The 25,901-nt window shown below is 32.9% G+C and overlaps 2 protein-coding genes across 2 annotated transcripts; both read right to left on the bottom strand.

The window, feature by feature from the left end:
- Positions 1–1,498: 1,498 nt before the first annotated feature.
- Positions 1,499–16,906, bottom strand: LOC130810602 (tRNA nucleotidyltransferase cca2). Its single transcript, XM_057676721.1, has 15 exons — positions 16,501–16,906; positions 13,754–13,884; positions 9,278–9,395; positions 7,645–7,697; positions 7,269–7,318; positions 7,081–7,179; positions 6,880–6,989; positions 6,516–6,643; positions 5,695–5,761; positions 4,592–4,672; positions 3,963–4,025; positions 3,696–3,840; positions 2,770–2,931; positions 2,109–2,203; positions 1,499–2,017 (listed from the first exon to the last, which is right to left on the bottom strand). The coding sequence occupies exons 1-15, from the start codon at positions 16,873–16,875 to the stop codon at positions 1,901–1,903; spliced, it is 1,794 nt and encodes a 597-aa protein (XP_057532704.1). The 5' UTR covers positions 16,876–16,906; the 3' UTR covers positions 1,499–1,900.
- A 2,472-nt stretch (positions 16,907–19,378) lies between these two features.
- On the bottom strand, positions 19,379–25,518 carry LOC130811016 (alpha-(1,4)-fucosyltransferase). Its single transcript, XM_057677147.1, has 3 exons — positions 24,949–25,518; positions 20,636–20,809; positions 19,379–20,513 (listed from the first exon to the last, which is right to left on the bottom strand). Exons 1-3 carry the CDS (start codon positions 25,423–25,425, stop codon positions 19,944–19,946), a joined length of 1,221 nt encoding a protein of 406 aa, XP_057533130.1. The 5' UTR covers positions 25,426–25,518; the 3' UTR covers positions 19,379–19,943.
- Positions 25,519–25,901: the final 383 nt, after the last annotated feature.

Raw genomic sequence — 25,901 nt, 5'->3', positions numbered from 1 at the left:
TTCATTGAAGCATTTCATCAAACACTTTATATGCATACAAACCAAATCATAAAATTCAACTACAAATGTGTAAAATGTAACCTTAAATCATGAAAACAAGATAATGTAACAAACAATCAACATATTAATAACTTCAATTGACAACAATAATGAACAAAAAAAAATTTTGCCTATTGAAAAAAAATTAGGGTTTTATTCATACCTTAAATGAGGATGAAAATGATCTACTACACAAGGAAAGGATGGGAATGTAGTTGATTAGTTTAGTTGAATGAGAGGAATTGTATATTTGAAGCAAATAAGAGTGAAGAATTTTTTTTTTTTTTTTAAGAAAATACCGGCACCAAGAAGCAAGAAGCAAAGAGGATAATGGAATGAAGAACCAAGCTCGACATTCTGTTTTGTACTGCTACAAAACCACCACTTCAAGTGGCGGTTTACTCAAGATAATTTTTTTTTAAAAAAAAAAATTAAAAATTAACAAACCCCATTTCATCTGGCGGTTTACTTCAGATCCCTAAACAAAACCGCTACCTCATGTAGCGGTTATATTAAAAAAAATTAAAAAAAAAATTCCTCAAAGCTATCCTACGTGGACGGTAATGTGGGAATTAGTTTCCCATTTCAAGCAAAATGGGAATTACTTTATAAAAATGCATTATTCTGGAAAATGACTCTCAAAATTGTATAATATGATTAAAATTTAGAAAATTTAAAAGATGTATGGATAAGAATTAAAAGTATCAAGGACATTAACAAAATAACATAAGATTGTTGGATCATCTTATGATCCTATCACCTACATTTTTTATCTTGGTAGGATTGTACAATCTTACCATTATTAAGATCCTACTTAACATCTAAATTGCTCGTCTATTTTTAAATCTTAAATCAAAATCGAATTTCTGATAACTATGCTTACGCCTATATCAGTAATGGTATTCCAAGCCACAATATAGTCTATGATATAGATAAATGATCTCTATAGCTAGCAACAGCACAACCCGAGATCTAAGACCGACCACAATTTTAAACATCAGTGACCTTATCTTTTTTTGAGTTGAACCCATTTTCTTTTCTTAAGTTTTACCCTTACTCGTCCTATACTTACTCACCCCATCTCAACTCCTAATATGCAATTCTATCCAACCCGTGAAATATTAATAAAGAAATGAACAACTGCTTTATGACAAAAAATTCGAGGTACACAAATTTTTGTGAGACGGTCTCTTTGAGAGACCTTTTCTAATTGGGCCGGCCCGATATATAATTTTAAAAATATTGTAAATAGGCATTAGAAATAATGTAAATAGACATTTAAGATATTAAAAGTAAACATCAAGAATACGTTAAGTAAACATTAAGAATAATATAAGTAAATATTAAAATACGATAAGTAGACATTAATCTTTAATGAGTTGGACTTGAAATATGTTTGTTAATCTTTAATGAGCTGGACTTGAAATATGTTTGTCAAAGAGACTAGTATATCATTCATCAATAAAACCATACTAAAATTCATATTTTTGGAAGCACTAATCTATAGTTCTAACATACTTTCAGTTGGATCACTTTAAAACTTATGATATTTATTAAAATTTTCTAGTAACTTCATAATAAGTTAAATATATTATAAAGAAATATAGTTCTTACAATAAAAAATAAATAAATCCTCACTCACAAGTAACAACCTATGCTACTACCCACCAACCACTACCCACCAAATTTATATCTATATATCCGCCCCAATTAAGGCGGATGTGCTGCAAAACCTACAAAATTTTACCCATCTGCCACCCCAATTTTGAGGGGCCTCATCAGGACTCCATACCATGATTGCCAATTATGCATAATCTTGCATAGAAGATGCAGATTTCCAGAAGTAAAAGATGAGTTGCTTTCAGAGATTATTATCATCTATCTTTGCACGTTTAGCACCAGCTTCCCTGAGCCATTCTTGGCATTCATCCGCAGTTCCAGAAGGATGAGCAAGTTGCCACTCAATGACCTTTTGTTGCTGCACATTAAGAGATCAATGAAAATAATTTAAGCCCAAACATCTCAAAAAAAGCCCGAAGTTGTCGTAACTTATGAGAAGTATGCCTCACCCATTCTTTTACGCTCGGGCAAGCTTTAAGGTTCAAGATACTCATAATATCCTTCCCATTCATTAACGGCTTAGCCTCCCAGATGTTGTCGAGATCTGTGACACCAAATAGTTCAGATTACAAACATCTTTCCATAACTATTATATCATCATCATCATACCCAATATCCCGCTCGAAAGCAGGGTCTGGGTAAGGAAAGGTGACGGGCAATCCATACCCATACTCCCTTCACAGGGAGGACTAAAGGAATGCGGTCGATTTTACCCCAAACTTTCCATAACTATTATATATATTAAACAATAATTAGTGCAAAAAAAACTGGGATTTGACTTCATTAAGAGAAGATCAGATGGCCATTAAGGGTCAGTTAGGAAACGGCCAAAAGAGTTAGAATGCAAACAGTCGATAAGGGACAAAAAGATAATGCAGCTGTACCAAAGATGGCCGAGATTGAAGGTTCCGATTCTTCCCAATCTCTAATGTTTCCTTGGGGTTCCAACTTCCGCCAATACTTATATACCGCTAAAGTTAGAATTAGGGTTTTATAAATTTAGATTTGTGAGGCCAAAAACTGATCACGATCCCAAATAGGTCCAAGTATATAACCAATCGAGATGGGCAATACTAAATCAACACTAGAATGAATTAGTGAGAAGGATACCTAGTTTTACAATGACATCCTTGACCAGCTTAAACAATTCTTTACTCCTCTCCAATTTTGATTCCTCATCTGTTGACTCATGTAAATCGCCATCAGGATATAATAACGTCGACTCAAGCAATGCAACTTGCCAGAAGTCTTTGATTTCTCGGAGAAGCAGGCCTGGAAAATAGAGAGCAGTTAATACAGTTATGACAAAATATGTACATGTGCATAATAAGTAATCAAAGACCAACAACTACCGATATAACCAATGTAACATAATTTGCTAGCTAATTCGCCTTTTAAATTAATGAATTCACAATTCACTCAAATTTGCCCAAAAATAGCCCAAAACTGATGATAATTCGCGAAGAGATTAGCGAACCATGTGACAGTGTGACACTACAATTAACAATACAATCAATTACCTCAATTGGCCACAAAAGGATCAGAACTAGACTATCCTACCGGCCTTTATGCAGTTTGTAATTTGTTTTTACGACCTTAAGGTTTGAAGGCAAATGACCATAATTTCTTCAAAATCATTAGATAAATCATTAAACACATATCAAAAGAACAAACGGTCCGTTTGGTAATCTGTACTAAATGGTGGGAATGGTAACTGGAAAATGTAATTTTGGTAGAAATATCTCTCGATAAGTTTAATGATCATACTTATTCTCCTTTAACAATCTCATTTTTTTTCACAGAATTCATTCCAATGCATTACCATTTGTAAATGTAGTATTAGGTGGTAATGAAAATTTGTGAACAAAAAACTTTTTGACGACCAAACTTTCATTACTGGGAATGACATGATATATATCATGGATGGAAATTTACATTACAAAACCATTATCATTCCTACTGCTTAGTACCGATTACCAAACGGTCTGAAAGAGCATTACTACTGTATCTTGGGAGAGAGAAGGTGATAACCAGACCTGCCAATATCCGCAATTTTGATGTTTCAGGGACATCAATTAGAATCTTTCCACAGTGAGCTTCACCATGTTGCATATCCTTTTCAGACTTAATATAAGAGATTAATGGTATGAATTTCTCTATTGCACGGTGGATGCAGATTACCTATATAAGGGAAAGAAAATATATATCATTAGACTTATCGTGAGGTGATGTCGGTCAGATAGATATATTACAAAATATTGGCAACACCGCAATATGATGAACTTAAAAGGATTCAAACTAACAATTTCTGCGTCCTTAGCTTTGAGTTTGAGAGATTTCCTGAAGACGTGATCAACAACCGGGAACTGCAAAACAAGATAAAATGGTGTGAGCCTAAGGGAAGAAGATGAACTTTATTATCTCTAGTTCTACGCATCAAATCTCTTTGCGGCAATCCAATAGCTACAAGTAGAGGTGTCCATTCGGGTCATAGGGTTGATTTTGGGTTATGTGTTTCGGGTCGGTTTGAAATCGGATTTTGTGTCCATGTACTTTTTACATGATTGTAAATAATCTTTGAAGTTGGGTCAAATCAGGTTTGGTTATAAGTTTCGGGCCATCGGGTCTGTTTTGAACACCTCTAGCTACAAGTATAAAATTTCCACATAATAACTTCTGAAGACGCAAGATTATAGTTTCGATTTGTGCATCATTTACGTAATATGTATTATTTGAGATGAAATGAGGACAAGAATATGGAATGATATAACAAAGCAAGTTCTACGTTATCTCTACCACAATCAAGAATGCAAAACACGCATCAAGTAGGGTAAAATAACAAAACCTTTTGATAATCTGTCACTTAAAATATGAGCATACGAACAGATACTATGATGTGCCCAGAGGGGGCGAGGATAAAACTGAAGCTTACCTTTTTCTTCCTCTCTTCGTACACCAAACTCCTTAATGGTAGGAATAAAGCAGCATATAAGCACAGTCGCCTCTGGTCATCCTGAATTATTAACGCTGACATTATAACTTGAGCTAAGAACATGAGAAGTTTTGAAATGTAGACTGAAAATCCAGCGTTTCTTTTCAAAGTATTCACTCCAAATAAACTCGATTTCAGTGAAGGGAAGGCGATACAAGTGAAGCATTAAACAGGATATATACTTTGTTCAAAGCCTAAAGCAAAAGTAACAAGATATGTACAAAGCACAGTGCAAAAACGGGATATATACTATGTTTAAAGTCTGAAGCAAAAGTAACATGATATGTACAAAGCACAGTGCAAAAACAGGATATATACTATGTTCAAAGTCTGAAGCAAAAAGTTTTTAAATTTACCAAAATAGTCGGGTCACAAAATCTGATAATTTATCACTTACATAAAAAGCGAGCAAATGGGCACATGAGCTAGAACCAACAAATACAAGAAAAATTCCAAAGCCTTCTATCCCAACAATATGGAATTTAGTTAATGATACCCAACTCAATGTTCTCTAGCTAAAGCATTGAAAATACTGATGTCAAGGATCCCTCTGAAAGAGATGTGTCTTCAGCTAAAGTAAGAAATTAAAGGACATAATAATTTGAAATAATAAAAGGTAATCAGACCCCAAAAACAAGAATATAATTAAGGACTTAGCCGAAGCATAAAATGCTAAGCTTAAGGTCTTAATGTCCAGTGGAAGATCTTGAGCAATTTTTGTGAGATAACTAACTTAATAGAAATTAACAGTAATTCTAGATACCATTTGGACACTATTCATGTGGCCCCCATCCCTTTTCTTCATTTTTGTGCAACCCAAATGGGAAGTTGTTACAGGAAAGTAGGGAGTATTATCTAGTATCTACCCAAGTAAAACCTCTAATCAAATTCATATTGACATTAACAGGATTGCCGATAGTTGGTGCTGACACAGCCCATCATGTACAAAAAAATAAAATTTTAAAAAAACAAAGCAGCAGATACAAATTAACAGTGATTCTAAATCCCATAGGCATGAAATAAGTAGAAAGAAGCAGACTGACATTCAAAATGAGATCATCCAGTGACTGAACAAGTCTCCATGCTCTATCCAAGCAAGTCTGACAAAGCCTGTCGTAACCAAAAAAGAGACTGTTAACATTTAACACGATTAAAGGTTGGTGATGACCTCATGGGCACACCTTGAAATCAGAGATTGTTTTTTCTATTGTGCGTAGTACAACTATACCCATAATTAAAAATAAATAGTTCGGTTTGTCGATAATTTCATGATTAAGAATTGCAAATGAAATTAGAACCTCAAGATTCACTCAAGACCTTAATAGTATTTTACCTGATTTGCCATCTATTTTAGATTTTGGAATTTGCAATTCTACCAATATGGAGAAAATAAACCAAATATAATCACAATTCGAATTTCAAAATCCTACTTACCAGAAACCGGAAACTTTCCACCAAATCCCATTTTGGAAACTTCATCACCGAAACACTAGATTGAAGTTTCAAAACTTTGTTCCCAAAATTGCAGATTAATATTCTAATGAAAAATTATTTCAATCTGCAACTTATTAAATATCATATAAAAGGACCCTATCATATGAACCCTTTGTTTTCGAAGCAACAAATAAAAGTTTCGCATTCCCATTACCATTTTTGTTGCCTAACATTGGTCTAATCTCTAAATTTGCAATTCACAGGAGGCGAATTAGGTAGCACTTTTCCTGAAAATTACCCATTATGGATAAAAGGCAACTATCTTATCTTTAAGACGGCTTATATTTCATGTATGTATTTCTTCCCTCTAATGGGTAGAAACTCAATTCCAACATTTATCACTCGACTTAAGTCAGAGAACAGTGCAAACCTGTCAAATGCGTCTGGTAGAGAAGACTCAACATTAGGAGGAAGACTAAAGACAACCCAAAACAATTGCAGAGTACAGATATACTCCACTGCTTTAACAGGCTGGTTCCCTCCAATCATAAGATCTACCTGCAAATTGTTTACCAGATGGGGAAAAATCATAACTGGGAAAATTTTAAGAAAGAATTAATATTAACAATCCAATCTTTCTCCTATACGCTATGAATAATCCCAGCTTTGGATTATTTTTTAATAAACCAACATTTGCCCTTTGTTTGCTGTCAACATCTAATGGGTATGCTGATAGCAAACTAAGGATAAAGGTTGAATTATTATTATTATAAAATAAAAAAGTAGAAACATACTTCATGACCAATCCTTTCTCTGCTTATCTTTTCAGCAATAGCAGTCCTTACTTCATCAGAAGCAGCAGCTCCCTTTAGTCCCTCATCTAGCTTGAAAACAAACCTAGCACCTAAAATACGATAAGAACAGCCAACAATTAGCACATGCAATGAAAAAATATCAAAAAAATTAGAAAATGCAATCCTATAAACGATAGATACCAAAACGAATAGCTCGAAGAACGCGTAAAGGATCATCCAAAAATGTCTCTTTTGGGGGCAAAGGAGTGACTATCTTTCCTGATTTCAGGTCTGCAATGCCTGCCAACAAAAAAACAGAAACGGTAGATTAAAAATGTATAGATAGACAACTAGAGAGATTGAAATCTACAACTAAATTCCCAACTAACCTCTTCCAGTGAAATCTTCTACGGAATTGGTATTAATATTGTAAAACAAGCTGTTATAAAGACAACGTGTCAATGAATACATGATCATTGATTGAACAAACATTGCAAAGAAGCCACAAGACAACAACTAGGATTACAATGTGGCGCACAATTTCCATAGTGACAATATGCATGAAGGCAAGGTTTCACAAAAGCAGCACATAATTGGACATTGTCTTACTTTGGAACTATGGATACAGACACTTCTACATTTGGAATTTTCAGAGGCATACTCAGTGAAAGGAGAAGGCCATTCACCATTGCGAACAAACAAGATTATTCAGGTCTCTTTTATATCATTGTTATAGTGCAGAAAAATTAAAGGATATTTGATCACCTGTTTATAGTCAAATCCCTCCTATAAGCATCCTCTTCCGGTGTCCCAAATCTCTGTTAAATTACAATTAAAGACATATCAAAAACAGCTTCAAAGGTCACATATGCAGTGTACATACAATACAAGTACTAGAGATAATAATTGCAATGCATTACCATTTAAACATGTGGTATTAGGTGATAATAAAAAATTATAAAGAAAAAACTTGTTTTATGATCAAATTTTCATTACCATGGGAATGACATAATACAAATCATGAAAATTTACACTACAAGTCATTCCTATTCCCATCATTTAGTATTATTAACCAAATGGTCCGTAAGAACTCAGATTTGCAATAATTGTCTCACAGAGGAAGTACTTCCAAGGAAAAAAAAATACAAATCTATGCAAAAAATTGAAACTTTTAGTTTGCAATAATAATTAACGCGCTTTGCACGATCCTTAAGACTTCACCCTTCAATTTATTTACGTTCTGCACACCAGCAGGCCACAGCTGCTAAGTGCTGAGTATCCTTGAGACATACTTTAGGCTTTGATCAACAAACTAAAGAGGGAGGCAGAGTTTTCTCCCCCCCAATCCATTTACGTACTCCATCTTAATTCAATGTTGCCACTACAAATTCCTCGTGTACATTGATATAAGAAACAAACATAAGTAAAAGTGAACAGTCATTCCCATCTGTCCTTATTCGCCACTCATAACAGAAAAATGGAACACACATGAGAACCTATAAACCAGATTAAGTTGTTAAGCATTGGAAAATCCAGAACAAGCTGATCAGTTTCAATTTAAACAGCTTATAGTTATATTGGTGACTCATAAACCATGCATTTCGGATGGTAGAAGGTAATGCTTGAGGTGTAAGTTAATGCGGAAGAAGATAAGAAAGTGTGTGAAAAAGTTGGAGCATCGAAGAAACCAGATATGGCTAGTCACAGAGTCGTCGTTCAAGCATCCCAGGTGCTCATTCGAGCGCCCCTTGTTGCGAAGCTACAATTTTTGTGTGCTTGTTCGAGCGCACCTGTGTGCTTGTTCGAGCACAAAAATCATTTGCACAAGATTAAAGGGCCTTAATTTCTTACCCCACTATAAACAATTTAAAGTCTTCCATCCACTGTTACCCGTAACGCAGTACGGTTCGGAACAAAGGGACAGAAACAGGAACACTGGACCCCACTAAAGTGACTCGGGAACGATGAGTACGATTATTTTAATTTATAAATGATTATAGGAGTTATTAGGAAAAATTTAAAACACAAGAAAATAAGGAAAGGGAAAAGAAAAGGAAAAGAAAACTATAGTGAAAAAAGAAAAGGAGAAAAACAAAAAAAAAATCACAAATATTACAAGAAAACAAAAAACATCATGTGAGAAGCTTTACTAAAACAAAAATTTTAAAAGAAAGAAAAAGAAATAGGTCAAGCCCAATATTTTAACCTACCCATATACTAGTATAAGAAAAAAAAAAAAACCTAGACACATCTAAAGTAAATTAGAGAAGTGGAATACAATCACACTTAGGAAAAAATACGCTTTAGTGCTCTCAGACCGATTTTTAATTCAATAAACATAACTTCTTATCTGAAGAGTGAAAGGCAAATATAGTCCAATACGGAGATAGTAATTTACCATGGTAGGGATGCGGCTATTTTCGCAATAGTCTTCAGCCCTTAGATTTACAAAATCAACCCATAAATCAAAAAGACGCATTCGTGCAGTTTCCAGGTGTTTTGATTGATCCGGATTGCTGCAAAGTAAACAAATCATAATGTTAAGCTTGCACATAAGATAAAAAAAGAGCATGTGTTTCTCGTAGTAAATGAGCAAATATTAAAAAGGAACTCATTTGTATACAATCTACCAATAAATCCTCATCCATGTATTTGGCAAACATAGTAACAATTATTACTAAAAGTACTCAAGAATATTTTATTTTACCCCATAACATTCTAGCCAAGAATATTTTTATTTTATCCCATAACATATCCACTTTAAGAAATAAATCAAAGATCCCTTATCCTATGGCTGATACAAAATCTTGCAAGCCCTATCATTAAACTCTATACCCAAGTAAGGATAATGCCCAAGTCAGCATTTATTAAGAAGGATTACCTAGATAGCATGATTCCAAGCGTAATGTAGCCTTTAGCTTGGAGGATCTATGCTAGAATTTTTTTTAATATCATGAGTATGTAATCAATGCTTAATGAATCTCAGAATACTTTTAGGGAGTTCAATGCTCCAAAAGAAGATAATGGTGCGTACCTCGAATTGATTATTCTGTTACTGCTTTCCTAGGTTTTCCCAATACTTCCCTATTTGGTCGTTATTAGGTTTATCGTTAGTAGGAGAAGTTTTTCCTTGTATAACCTGCCTTGGAACACAAGATAGTTGATGGGTTTCATTAGACTATATGATATTTCATGAAACCTTTGAGGACTCATTGGGAGCATCTGAGACCCTATACCTTGACCGGCGCTTAAACTTGCTCCTCTAAAGGTGGTAACAGGGACAATTCTGGTGTGGAAAATATCTCTGGGGCAAGCTCTCCAGAGTGATGTCTCTAGGAAGATCCTTTATGATAAAAGAAGACACTAGGAAGATTTCTTGTTCAACTTATCGTACCCTGCAAACTTTCTTCCAATCTTGTAACGTCATCTACTGATTGACGTACTTCCAATCTTGTAATGTCATCTACTGATTGACGTGACATATTGACGAAGCGTTTTGCAGTTTCAGTCACCATCGTTGTATTGGTACAATGCTTGTAGTTTCAATTACAAAATCAGCAATTTATTTGATTTTTTAAAATATCATACCCACAAATGACAAAATGCATCAAGTGTATTTTACCACCGAATTGACCCTATAAATACCCCTTTCACTTCATTTGCACTCTATCATTTCCACAAACTTGTATTTGTATTTTCTAACTCTTGGATTTCTTCTAATTCAAAGGACTCCCTTTCAAGAAATCTTTTTTATAAAACAATGGCACGAGTTAAACTTGTTATGACTGATGAAGAGTTGGCCAATGACTTTGACACCAACTTTGAGAATCATTAAACTTATGATTTTCCATTGCCTTCACGAGGTGAGGCTCTTGCTCATAAACCTCCTCATAAGTAGGCAGAGACTACTAATTCTCTTATTTTTACTCCCTACAAGGGGTGGAAAAACCAATGGTGAGCGAACCCTATTGAGAAGGCCATTCTTGAGATCTTAAAAGCCTCTTTACGGCGCTTCCCATGATGTAAAAATGCGGTCACGGTCGCAAATGCGGTAGCGATCACGAGTCATGGTAGCGAAAAAACACGATTATCGCATCACGGATTTTTTTCATACATAGTTAATGTATTTATTGCTTTTTATAATTTTTTTTAAAATGATTTATTTTAATTGAATATGTTTATTTCTTACTTCTTAGTGAAACAAATTTATAGTTGTGTTTAATATTATTTTAAATTTAAACTATCCATTTTATGTGTTATACATTATTAGTTCTATTAAAAAGTAGATAATATAACACTAAGATAAAAAAGAACAAATATTGCGCCATTGATTTAGATAACATTTATTAAAAAATATAATGCAGGAATATTTTTATAAAAAATAGTAATTATTAAGACGATATATTAAAAATAAGGACAAAGTAAGTGGTTCTCGTTTAAATTTAAACAATTTTATTTATTCCCTTGTCTTATTAATTTGAGATGGATTAATATAAATGAGACAAATTTAGTGGGACGAAGTAACTATAACCAAAGTTACAAGATACAATTATACAACCTATTTTATTTATAATTCAAAATTTCAGAACAACAAAAAGCGAGAACTCGTCGTCTATAAAAGCAACGACTCGTCGCTATGCTGGAAGACATGCGGGTGTGATATTAGTGCTTTCTTGTACATTAAGCTATTAGTTATTTTATTTATTTTAACTAATTTAATTAGTTTTTAGGTTAAAATTAGGTTAAATAATTGGCTTGTTGCCCAAATTAGCCTCTCCTATATTAAGAGAGGATTAGATTAGTTCAAGAGCTCTTTTTTCCTAATTTTCGTTTTATACTTCTTTTTTTAGTTTTCCAACGCAATTTTAGTTTCTACTTAACAGTTTCTTTCTTAGCTTTACTTAGTTTCATCTTTATTTCTAGAAAAAAATTGTAGTTCCTTTTAATTCAATAAAGTTTCAATTGTCATCAAATTGTTGTGAGTTTTCTTTTACATTATTGCAATAAGCTCTCAAATTGTTGGTGAGCTCTTCAATGTTATTCTTCAAGGACTTACAGTGTTGTGTTTCCACAGTATGCTCTTGAATCCCTTTCTACTTGCTTTAAGGTGCGAGACATTTCCAATTGTCATCATTTTCTGCATAGCATAAATCTTGGCCCTGCTCTCATTTAATGGGGTATACTCTTTGAAATTCTAGATCCCAGGAACATCTCAATCTTGACCATCAGCTCCTTTGTTCTTCCTAGTGCCCCTTTTTCTCAAATTTATCTTTCACAATCCACTTGTGATTAATTTGAAATCCTCCACATCTACGTGAGACTACTTAAGACCAGCACTGCTTTCATCCAGTCCTTACCTAAAGGTAAACGTTACGATATTCTCCAGATTAAAGACTTTTGACGCTTTCCTTGTCAAACCTTGACATATAATCTTCTCCTAGAGATTCATCTTTGCGCTGCTTAACTATCATCATCTCTAGGGATTGCTTAGTCCAGACTACGTTGACTATGAAGTGATTCTTGAAATACTCGGCCAGGTCGTCAAAGTTGGTTATTGATCCTTGTTTCTCTCACTTCGGTTGAGAACTTAGATTGTCTCACTCCTTCTTGTGACCCTGGAACTCTTTTAGAAGTGCCTATGGAGGTTTCCTTTTCTTTGTCATTCAGGACAAAAGACTCGTCCCCTCCTTCCTCACCAAAACTTTGAATAAATATAAGACGAAGTCTCCTTCTATTATGCATTGTCATTGGTCAAACACTTTCTCTTCTTGATGCAATAATGTTGAATAAATTGCCAACTCGTTATTGGTAAAGGTAATATGTTTACATTGTGGAGATTCTAGATTGATTTCTTCTTGGTTTTTGGGGTCCTCTTTCCAAGACTCAACAACCTCCCCCCCTCCCCCCCAAAAGAGTGTTTTGAGTCACTTGATGATGAGTGACTGTGTAAATCAATGTGTCTCGCTCGGTGGCTCCTTGCTCTCAAAAAACTCTTGCTTTTGGTAATCTTTGAGGTTTGTGATACAACGGCTTTGGCTGCGAAGAATAACAGACCCTCCTCTCTTTCTAGCACCAACATGTATGATAATGGACACGATTATGCTCACACGCGTCAGGGGGCCAAAGTCCGGAGGGTGTCTCCGACTCCAAAGTCATTATTTCTATAAGATGAAGAACCTTTAACTTGAACAATCTATGCTAGACTTTCTTCAATGTCGTGAGGACCCTCAGAACACTTTTAGTGAGTTAAATGTTCTAAAGGAAGATAATGATGTGTACCTATATACAGGTATTTATAGTAAGGAATTAGAATAGAGGTTTAAAGTTATTCCTTAATCGACTTTCCTAGGTTTTCCCACAACTTCCTCATTTGGTGATTATTAGTTTATCGTTAGTGATAAAAGACTTTTCCTTGTATAACCTACCTTGAAACACAAGATAGCTATGGGTTTTATGTGAATATCATTTACGATCCAAACCCAAGGCTCAGATGATCCATGGCACACGCCACTATTCCATTTATGATGTTTTGGGCCTAGCCCACATACGGCGTGTTGGGCTAGACGCATACACTTATATATAAAGAATAATAAGAAAAACAATATTGACTAATCCGTAGTAATTATTAATTCAAGTGTAGCAACTATTTTAAACCAAAAGTAGTATATAAATAAGTGTCACTTGACAATCATGACTTTCAAACACAACTTATGATAAAACTAATTTTGCCCAAAGATATGAAAGGTATCAAGCACTTTTGTATTATTATAGAATTAAATGAATCAAGAACTACTAAAATTAAAATGTGATAATATATACATATCTTAATGATGGAACCAATTTCACTAACAGATTTAAAAGGTATAGTACATACCATTGAATAACACCAATGCTTTGAACATCTTCTCCCCTCTTAGAAAGGTATTCATTGACCTTTTCACATAATTCTCTACCCAACATGTTATCTATAGCAATGTCAATGTCATAACAATCTTTTCCGAGAAGCTGCATGATTAGAAAATATCATATGAGAATCAATTTAAGTATAACAACATTCCATTACCCCATGCCATATTCCCCTTAGGTATACAAACTAACACACCAAAGTTAAAAAATCAATGTAAGTACAAGTGAGGAAACTTAATTTACATGTTTATTTCATTAAAAATAGGGCAGTTATCTATATGCTTAATTCAAAAAATCTACAAGTTAATTATTTGATTAAAAACAATTCTTAAGAGGAAACTTATCACCTTTTGAGGGAAACTCTAGTTTCCTTCACTTCATGAATCTAGATTCTAACCATTAATTCTCTAAATGGCAACATACCACCTTAGATTGGCAATTTGTTCAAGTTAGATTTCTTGAATTATATAATAACACCTTTAGTGGCCAAATCACAATTTATCCCATTACATGAATCTCAAGGCACTTGGCTAGGAGTAGAGGTGTTGAAAACAAATCCGATGACCCGATATTTACACGACCTTGTAACTAAATCCGATTTAACCCAACTTTAAAAATGTATTTATAATTATGTAAAAACCAAAATGGAAACAAGACCCAATTTTGAACCGACCCAAAACATCTGACCCAAAATTATCTCAATGATCCGAATGAACACCTCTGGCTAAGAGGTGACCATCTTAGTAGCACCATTCCATACCACCTAGCCTCCTAACTAAAGGAACAACTTACATCTTACCACTTACCGTTTTAGCGCGGTAGTCAGGTGATCTCCTTAATAAGAATGTCGTGAACATAATGTACCCTAAGCACTATATGAGCCCACAATTTCTTATACAGGAGCATTCCAAAAAACATCAGAGTGGTGATAAAAAATTATTTCTCTTCATTATAAGAGATACTAATTTTTTAGGTACTATTACACCTGAAATTCATTCTAATCTTCAAAGAGTTAATTTGGACACTAATCAATTATCAACTCCAAGGAACTCTTATGGAATATGGATGTCGGGTTTTGTCTTCCACAATTCATTTATATCCAAATAAATAGTGATTTCTTGCATAGTACTTTCCAGTCCCTTTTTCTAACACACTCAGCTTGAGTTCCTAAGTGTTAATTCTAGAAATTTTCTAAAAAAAAGTTCATATTTATGCTAGAAATATGTATAATTTATGGTACCTTGATGCAGACAACTATTGATGGACAAGATGATTTAAATTTTCTACACACTCTGGTTAAATCTCTTAATAACTTTGGTGATGTACTTCACAATATCCATGGTATTTTACTGGGATTATTTCATCAAACTAGACCAATTTAAACTGCTAGAAAATCAACTAATCAAACAACTTTCTCCTTTACTAGGAAGATAATATAAGTACATAGGTTCTCGGGTTCTAATATTTATCTTACTAGAATCTCTCATATTCAGGGTTTAAGTTGCAATATCTTTGTGCATAACATGTTTTAGAGAGTGTACAAATTTATGAAATTCACATCTTTTACAAAGAAATTCAATATAGATCTATCTTCTACTTTATACAACCCTTCTTCTCTATTAATTGAGCTCAATGTCACATGATTCGCTAATTGTCTTGCAAATCGCGAATCGAAAAAAGCGAATTATGGTTGGTTTTAGGCTATTTTTGAGCCTTTTTGAGCAAATCGCGAATCCAAAAGGCGAACTAAGTTGCGAATTATGTTAGACTAATTGAGTTCAAAATGAATTTTTCTATAACCCTTATGCATTCTAAATCTAATAACAATCAAATTCTACAACCCATAAGCCACAATGATATAGCAAAAGTCAAAACACCAAGATTATATTTTTACTTATCAATCTCAATGGAGTACTACCTACTAGGCTACTACTTATCCACCTTTCTCCAAAATGAGTCACTTTTAGAGAAAAAAAAAAGAAACAAATACAAAGAGTCATTTCGGATAATACTAATTTTTCCTAAGCTACTTATGCATTTCAAATGACCATCAAATTCTATAACCCACAAGCCACAATGTCATACCCAAACACCCAAAAAAATTCAAAGACTAAATCTTTCAACAATTGATCAAAATTGGAACTCAATAATAAAAGAGGTGAAATTTTTAGATTGAAGTTTTCCTGTAACACTATTGCAATTCAAATAACAATAAAAACTTTATAACCCACAAGCCACAATTTCATATCAAAACACCCACAAAAACTAAGACTAATTCTTTAAAATTGATCAATTTCCGAATTTAGTAACCATTAAGGTAGAATTTTGCAAACAGAGTTTTTCCTATAACACTTACCCAATTCAAATAAACCACAATGTCATCTCAAAATTCAAAACACCAACAGAAAACTAAAAGACTGTATCTTTCAACAATTGATCAACTTTGAAATTTAATAACAACTATGGTGGTATTTTTTGAATAAATATTTTCCTATAAAACTTATGCAATTCAAATAACCATCAAATACAATGACCCACAAAGAACTCAAAGATTAATTCTTTCAACAATTGAGATGGAATTTTGCAATTCATTCAAATAACCATCTAATTTAAAAACCCACAAAAAAAATAGAAAAAATAAAATCAAATACTAAATCTTTTTACAATAAACACCCACAAAAAATAATTGAAATTAGACAAAGAAGAAAGAAAAACCTTATCTCGAACCCAACCACCAGCAACTCGAAGTTGGGTATTATAATTAAAGTAACGAAGAACCTCTTTAAGACGATTAAATATCAAAGTTTCCTTCTCAGTCAAATCAATATGGTTTCTGACATGAATATGGTGTTCTTTCTCCATAGCCATGGTTGCTTTGCAATGGAGTAGGGTTTTAGAAGGGATAGATAGAGATGGGTAATTAAAAATAGTTGGTAAGAGAAAGGAGAGAGGAAGATGAAATGGGTTTTGAATGCGTTGGATTGAAAGAGCGAATTTGGGGGTTTTAAGAAAAAAACGAGAAGTTGGCGCGATTAGTTGCATTGTTTGAGTTTTAAGGTCCATGAAATAGAGGAGGGGCATAACTGCCATTCATGGACTTGGAAACCAGATTTTGCGTAAATCAGGGCAATTATGGAAATTTCCCTCTAAACGGTCACTTTTGGGAGTTGCTTTTTAGGGTTGCATAGGGTGTGAGTCTTTTTGAGTGTCATCTTTCAGGTCTAGCTCATTAAAATGTAATTAAATTAAAAATTGATAATAGGATTACCAAATTAGGAATGGTTTCTTAAAGAACCAGTCTCTCACAAGAATTTGTCTTAGGGTTGTGTTTTTTAAAATATTTTAGGAGATAATTTCATAACTTTAGAAGAGAAAAAAATTAAAACATATTTGTTTGCTGTTAATATCATGCTATCAGCGAATAAACATGTTTTAATTTTTTTTGTCACTTTCAACGCTAACAACGAACAACCATGTTCTAATTTTTTTTACGCTATGACGTTGTCTCTTATTTGTTCGTTGTAAGAATTTTGACTTTTTTAACCAGTTTATTTGTATGCTGTTAGTAATAGCGAACACAGCTGACATTTTGCTCGGATACGAAGACGCTTGTTTTAAGAATTAAAATTTTCCGAAGCTAATTTTGAGAATTTTTTTATATATAAGCTTATTTTTGATGTGAAACAACTTTACCATGTCATATGAGATTAATGTATGATTGACGGTTCAAAAGAATGACGTTTCTATTAAATTATAAAAATTGATGCTTGACGGTTTAAAAAACAATTATGTTCTCGTTCAACCAAAAGAAAAATTATGACTTTTGTGAGTTAAAGTTTTTGTTCATAACATTGATGTTAAGCAGTTCGAAAAGAATGATATTTTCATTTAATCAGGAAAAAAATATTCTTGACCAAATTGAAATATATAGAAAAATTGTTGTTTGGTGGATTGAAAAGATTGGCATCTCAGTTTAATCAAAAGAAAAACGATAATTATGTCCTCAGTGAGTTCGAAAAGAGTTTGTTTCTCACATATAGATTGACAGTTTATAAAACGATATCTTAATCAGAGGTGAATGCACCCTGAAGCAAGGGGTAGTAATAATAACACAAAAAATCTCTCCGCTTTCTTTTCCGTCTCTCTAGCTAAACACAATATAAAAGTCTAAATTTACTACTATAAACAAATCATATTGTTAAGATTTAACGTTATAATAACATGAGTTTGGAAAGATGATTGAAAATGAGTTTAGGAAAGTAATTACTAATTAGCTATTGGACCTTATTTAAGTAGAAAATTTGAAATAAATAAGCAAAAAAAATATTTAAAAAGTCGCATAATAGGTAACTTTTGAAAATATTTCTTAAAGTAAGCACTTTTTTCCCATAACACATGTTCGGGGTTGTTCACTGTTACTAACAACAAACGAAGGAAACTTGATCAAAAAAGTCAAGCTCTTTTTTCGCTGTTATTAACAGCGAACAATTTCAACTCTAATTTCATGTTATTTATAGGCTTTTAATTATTAACTTCCCAATTTATTTCCTAAAAGTTTGGGAAATTTGATAATCATAGGATTATGGTTGATTTAATTCCATTATATAAGTGGCTAATGCTATTTTAATTAAAACCTCAAATTAATTTTCTTATTTTATTTCCTTAAAAATTGGGAAAGTTGATAATTATGAATTAAGGGTGATTTTATTCAATTATAAAAGTTTATAACGTATCTTTTTAATAATTAAAAGCCTAAAATTTTTTAAATTTTTAATTGCTAATTATTTTAATTGAAAACCTAAAATTAACTTTCCTATTTTATTTCCTAAAAAATTTAAAAAATAAGCAATTTTTAAACTTAATTCCCAAAATTATTTTGGAAATAAAATAGGAAAGTTAATTTTAGGTTTTCAATTAAAATAATTAGCAATTAAAAATTTAAAATTTTTAGGCTTTTAATTATTAAAAAGCTAAAATTATCAAATTTCTATAATTGAATAAAATCACCTTTACTCTCATTATTATCAAATTTTCCAATTTTTTAGGAAACAAAATAGGAAAATTAATTTTAGGTTTTAATCAAAAAAACTGTAGCAATTAAAAATTAAAAATTTTTAGGCTTTTAATTATTAAAAAGATACCTTATAAACTTTTATAATTGAATAAAATCACCCTAGATTCATTATTATCAACTTTTTCAATTTTTTAGGAAATAAAATAGGGAAATTAATTTTAGGTTTTAATTAAAATAACATTAGGCACTTTATATAATTGAATAAAATCACCTTTAATCTCATGATTATTAATTTTCCCAAACTTTTAGGAAATAAAATAAGAAGGTTAATAATTAAAAACCTATAAATTAGCGAAATATTTTCAAAACATGCTATGGAAACCTGTGCTATGGAAAAAAAACATGCTTACTTTGAGAAATATTTTCAAAAGTTGTCTATTATGCGATTTTTTTTTATATTTTTTTTTATTTATTTCAAATTTTCATTTAAGTACTAGCATAGGTAAAAGAAAGTTAATTGTGGAGGAAAAATCCCTTTCTACCAAGACATGAATAGTGAAAACACAAAAAGTTCTACGATCATCATCCGAAACATTTTTAAACATTGAAATTGTTGGGTGCATAGTGCATTACATTGGCGGATCCAAAGGTCAAACTTAGTGGAAGCACAATAAAGAGAAATAAATTACACATAAAACGTGTAGCTCATTTGGTCATGAGTATGTGCACAGAGCCTTTAACGCAATAGATTTGGGATTAAAATCTTACAAACTCAAAAAAAATTTACAAAATTTCAAAGCCCTCACGTGCCAGCACGAGCTCCAATTAGATCCGCCCATGAGTGCATACCATGTAGGATGTTGGTCATTGCTGCTAACTATCATGTTGAAAATGAAAACCAAAACACCATAGATTTTTTGAGAGAAAAAACTAAAAGGGTAAAGAAATATAGACATAAAATCACTATGACTTTCATCCACACTACAAAATGATCTATTCTATAGTATTTCTCGGCATCATACAACCTATTTGTATTCCCCCTTTTACCCAAGCAAATTGACAAACACATACACACAAGCTACACCCCCAAAATTAGTAAAAGATCAGACCTCCGATCTTCTCACCATCCGAGATGATTAGCAAATTACAAAGCACCAGCACTCCGTCCCCCTCGTTTACTAATAACCTCGCATAGGCGGCATGGCAGTGTGTCAAGGCTCATGGCACGTGTTTTTATGTAATTACCAAGTACGCCACATCTTCTCCAAGCATGGTATTCCGCATAAGCGATAGGGTCGTTAGCAAGTGACTTGACGTAAGATGCTAGTTCCTCTAACGAACTAAATTTACTACCATCTATTATGGAATTCGGAGGCACAAAATCCCATACATTTGGTGCGCCAAAATAGATGGGAACAGCTCCGGAGTCCAGGGCATAGAAAAGTTTCTCGGTGACATAACTCTCGGTCATAGTGTTCTCGATGGCAAGAACAAACTTGTAGTGAGACATTGCACAATGTAAGTGATCCCACCATTGAGGAGCCGAATTCGGGTCTTTTACACATTCTGGATACAGAAAAAGTGCCTTGTCTAGGCCGCCAACGTTGTTTAAGCACTTTCCGAAGGAATGATGAGGCAATAAGGCAAGAAGTCTCTTGGCAAGGTCATTTCTTTTCGGAAGGCAACGAGACGATGACCAATATACAAGGATATCCTGGTAAAGATATTTCACATCAAATCAATCATAAACGGAAAGAGATAGAAGATTCCAACATAAGAGCAAGACCGATTGACGGAAGTCCCCCCCTCCCAAAAAAAAACACAAAAGGGACTTACATTCTTCTTCCAGGACGACACGTGGTAATTTCGATTATTGTGAAACAAAGCTCCAGCATAAGTTGCTTGAACATCATCCTTAGCATGATAGCTAACAAAAATATCCTCACGTCCTGACCGTCTCCTACCAGCTTCAAGATCCATGTATACACGCAATGGGTCGCCCATGCTTCTCTGAAGAAAAATCAAACTTATATCTTGAAATAGCCAAGACAAGGCGAAAAAAGTACCACAAGTAAAATGGCTCATTTAATCATGTGCACTGCTTAATTATGTGAAGTTGCACATGACGTTTGCTACCAAGGGTCAATCGGAAACAACCTCATTATTAGTTTTATCATTGGCAAGGGTAAGGTTGCGTACAACCGATAATCCCAAACCATACCCTAGGTGGGAGCCACTTAATGGCATATGGCACTGGGGTAATGGAAAAGGTCATAATGCGACTTGAAGAAATGGAAGAGCATGACAAATGACAATATTATTAAGCATTTACCATGGTTGCTAAAGGAGAGAAAGTAAAACACATCAAAACAGGAAGACAAGCAAATAACGAGGCCACACTTCCATGAGGATTACGTAAACATACAAGTGGTGGAGAACAAAATAAAGTAATATAAGCTATATATGTATGGCAACATGCTCAAGCATTAATTTTTAAAAGAGAAATATTCTTAATTACTCATGAGTCACGATTCATGAATAAGGTCTAGAAGGTCGCCGCAATATCGACCAAATATGTCTTTAAAGTCACCGTTCACACCATCATGCATCACATAAATATAGGCCATTTTTCGCCCTGCTTAAGTCGATCAATACTAAACTACTTACACACGCACTAAAGAAGTCAAGATAAACCATTCAAGCTTTGACGCGCAATATTTTTCTTCTATATGTAAAGATAAAGGACCTACATATGAGTGGTTTTCTGGTTGATCTTTTGTGTTTAAACTCCATATATGAGTATACGTAATAATGAAGAGAAACTTCATCATGCTTATGTTGATGATTTGGAGTTTAGACAAAAAGTGTGTTTTGGAAGTCAGAGCTCTTGAACTTAATGAAAATTTTTCTTTGTGAAAAATTTTCAAGACTTATAAGGATTTATTGCTGTTAGATTATTTATTTAGTTTTTAGATCGGTTTGTTATGATTTGAACTTAAATCATAAATCTCCAACATAAAAACCCTCAAATTTTCATCTTAGAGGTGGTATCAAAAATCTAAAAATCCTTCTAACGGCTAAATTAGAAATGCATCACGTCATCACATCAGAAATACATACATAAATAATTAATAGGTAGTTGAAAACAGAGGTTATATAACCATAGCAAGTCGATTTCTGTAAGATATTCATACAAATCCTCCCCCAACATCGAAGAATCTTTTGAGTTGCTTGTCAAGGGGGAAGATCTTCTTTTCTACGGTGGATGATGAGAATGATGTTCTCAATGTCCATTACGTTTTTAACTTTAATCATTTCAGTAGAATAGTAAAAAGTCAATTGAGTCAAACATTATTTTAATTCAATATTATATTTCAGTTTAGTTAATTTCTATCAATTAAATAAAACCTCTTGCAGCTTAATTAGGAAAGTCATAATTAGTAGTTTGAAGTTATACTTTCTAGTTTTTCAAATTAAAGGTTTGTAACTAAGTCTATAATTAAAGTCAGGCTTTACGACTAAGAGGATGTATTGGGCCTAGAGACCATGGAATAAAAATGAGGCCGTCATTACCTAACGACAACTAACGGATCTTTAGGTTAACGAACTGCAAAATCCAGTTATGTAACCTATGATTTAGAATTATAGAGTAGCGACCATTATAAGTTGTTATTCTAACATATTAGCCAATATTATCTTTTTGTTCAAGTGTATTAGGTTCTATAAAGTTTATTTTAAGCTTTAGTTTATATCTATGTTCTAGAAAACTTGAATTACTATAATAAAATATAAGTATTTTATTCAAGTTAAGAATTCACAATGTGATGTTTGCAAAATGAGTCCAAACAATGCGAGGTGTTGCATCCGTGACATCACATTTGTTACCGCAATCACGATGAGATCTGCAATTTTTTTCTAAGCTAGAGAGTAGAGATTGATCCAAGTAAAGGTAAAGAACCAAATTTAGCGTGAATCTGAATCGATCAATCGGAGTAAGATTGAGTTTTGATGTACCTCCACAAAAGGCTTCACGCCATATCCAAATAAATTAGATGTATCTTATCATCAACTTTTCCCTAAAAAATCTATCTTATCCTAATCCCTATCCCGAGATCTGTCTATCTTTCTGATAAATCTCTGCTATCCATTATCCCAAGTCCTAACCACTTTTCAAACCAAACTGCTCTGAATAACAAATACCATACATCATCTTAACCCTCTTTCTTTCATTAAAAATCTGTCCATAATCCTTATACACAAACTCCTCTCAAAAATTAACGTCCCAAAATCGTCTACCTGGATTGAATTCAAATTAAAGATTCAATCTTTAACACTTAACTTGAATTTCCATATCAATTAAACATCCCCTAAAACACACACACAAAAAAAAATACTTCTGCTTTTTCCTTAAAACACAAAACTAAAAGTTCACTTAATGGTCTACGCTATTTTTGAAAACCACTCTTTCCATACTGAGTTGACTCGGTTCCGTATCAAATATAGAAGTATTCAATACTAAGAGGACAAATCCTTTTTGCACATGGATTTTCTAGGCAACACAGTGCTTCCACACAACACATATTATAAAACCATATCTAAAGAGCGCCCATTCACCATGAAGCATTGTCATACAACCACATTAAATTGCCCACGCTTATATAATTTCAAACCAAAGCAGCCCTTAAGTGACCTTTTTATGATGTATTAATATCCATCTAACACCCCAATTGTCCAACTTCAAAATTAGAAAACCACATACACTACACATAAATTATATTGAATTTAGGTATGGTCTATTCATCTTCAGATAACCCAAGAGCACAAATCCAACTAGAACAAGTTTCCTTTGCAACATTTTATTTTCTCGAGAGTCTAGGTAGGTATTGTGTCAACCCACATTTCTTACTATCTCTCATGATTAATATATTTACATTACTATATTCCTATAAACAAGAAACTAGACGTTCTACCATAATAATATTTAGATTGGCGGTTATAATGAACACAAACCGATCAAATTCCCAAAAGGCTGATAAACAACAAACCAAATCAATTAACGATATATCTCCATTCTCCAATCAACTCTAGAAACAAAATATTTCAAAGGCTACATCAGAAATTTACCATCACATTGACATTATTCCCAAAATGAACACATAATCCAAGTAAGCTAAGCCTTAAAGCTTCAAACACTATTTGTTCAACTTGAAAGTTCCCTTTCCCAAAACAAAACATATCCGAGCATTACAACATATAGTACCCCCACCTTCTTAGCATACCCAACAAACTACAGAACTGAATTCTGATATCATCATTTCAATTTCTAAATCTAACAGAAAGGGACAAATAGAATTTGTCAAAAATCCAGCCATATAATTAAGACGCTCTCTTGATAGATACCGTCACAAATAATTAACTTCCCGTCAAATCTTGGGCTACAAAAACTACCTTTTAGTCTCCCACAATTAAATGTTTGATTAACTGTTTAGATTATCCCAAATGTATCAAAGATCAAATCTGATCATTTAAGACCATAATTATTCAATTATAGAAACCCCATCCACCCTAAGATTCTCCAAGTATCACTATTCACTACCATAACAAAACCATTTCCATATAATTTATCTCGATGCTCGACGTATCGATTTATGATTGGCATTGATACCTCACTATGATAACACAAATCCCACAACAAGAACAACAATGCCAAAGCTTTAATCTAAAATATAGGATCACTAACAAATCAATATTAATAAACATGAGATATCATGGGTAACAAATAATTTATTTTATGGAGCCAAAAAAAACACAATAGTCAATCAAATCCCAGATTGCAACAAGCCATGAAAACTAAACAGTTCAAAAACTAGATCAAATTCAAAACCTATAAGACAATTCCCTCATTTCATGTTTAGAAACTACTTTCTTCCAATTAATGTGGCAAAAATTGACAAAAAATCTTGCATGATTGCATCCATTTCCTAGTTATAAACTTATAACACATCATCAAATAACTTGCCAATCAAACACCAAATCCATAACAAATCATAAATACATTGCCAACAATATATTTCTAATTTTACAATCATAACATAAATCAAAACTTTACTCAACATAATTAATGAAATGAGGTAACTAATTAAGTATACCTGCAAAGGAGGAGTGGTAGTTTCAAACAAAAGAGCATCAGGAGGATCAGAAAGAACAGCAGATTTAGTCCAAAAACAACTCAACCCACATTTACATTCATACAAATTCTCCAAATTATCAGGAATCCAAGTCCACCCTTTTACCAAAACCTTAACATGCTTCAATTTCAAATCTTTATCACACCCGATTTCATCGCCCCCACTAACTTGAAAAGAAGATGAAGAATTTCTAAAAGAACCTAAAGTTTGATGCTTTTCCTTGAATCTCAAACAACCCATTTGAGAATCCCATTTTCTATAAGCACCCAACAAGTCAGTGAACGGGTCGGATTTGTTTGAATGGATTAGTGTGTCTTTGAGAGAAGGAGAAGCAAAGGAAGAAAAGGGGATGAATCCAGAAATTAAGAGGAGGATGAAGAAGGAAACAAATAGCATGATTGTTATTGTAATTGGATTTTTTGATAAAGGTTTAAGCATGATTTAAGAGATATGTTTTGTTCTGTTTCTTGCTCTCCGCCCTTCTTCTGATGAAGGTTGGGGGAGAGACAAACGGGAAGGTTGAAATTTCCGGTCTTGTTGATTTTGCTCCTGTTTTTTTTTTTTTTTTTTTTTTTTTTTTTAAAAAAAAGAAAAAAGAAAAAAGAAAAAAGAAATGTTTTTAAAAAACTAATTTTTTAGTCATCTGCATATAAAAGGTCAATATTTTATTTATTCTATAAAAATCTAACTTTTTATTTATTTTTGTAAAAAAGGAGCTATCACCGATAAAATCAATAAATTTTCAAATCAACCAAGTCATAGCTGTGAATTTGACTTTGTTTCAAAAAAAAAGTTATCATCTTCTTCTTCACACATGCAATTACCTTCTTTAACCAAAAATAATCTAACCTCCAGCATAGGTTCAAGCATAATTTTAAGGCAATTTTTATTTCTTGGCTATTACAAAGGAGTTT

Source organism: Amaranthus tricolor, chromosome 4 (assembly GCF_026212465.1).
Source record: "Amaranthus tricolor cultivar Red isolate AtriRed21 chromosome 4, ASM2621246v1, whole genome shotgun sequence".
Taxonomy (NCBI): Eukaryota; Viridiplantae; Streptophyta; class Magnoliopsida; order Caryophyllales; family Amaranthaceae; genus Amaranthus; species Amaranthus tricolor.
Note: the sequence above shows the minus strand (reverse complement) of the source record. Positions and strands in the feature narration are given on the sequence as shown.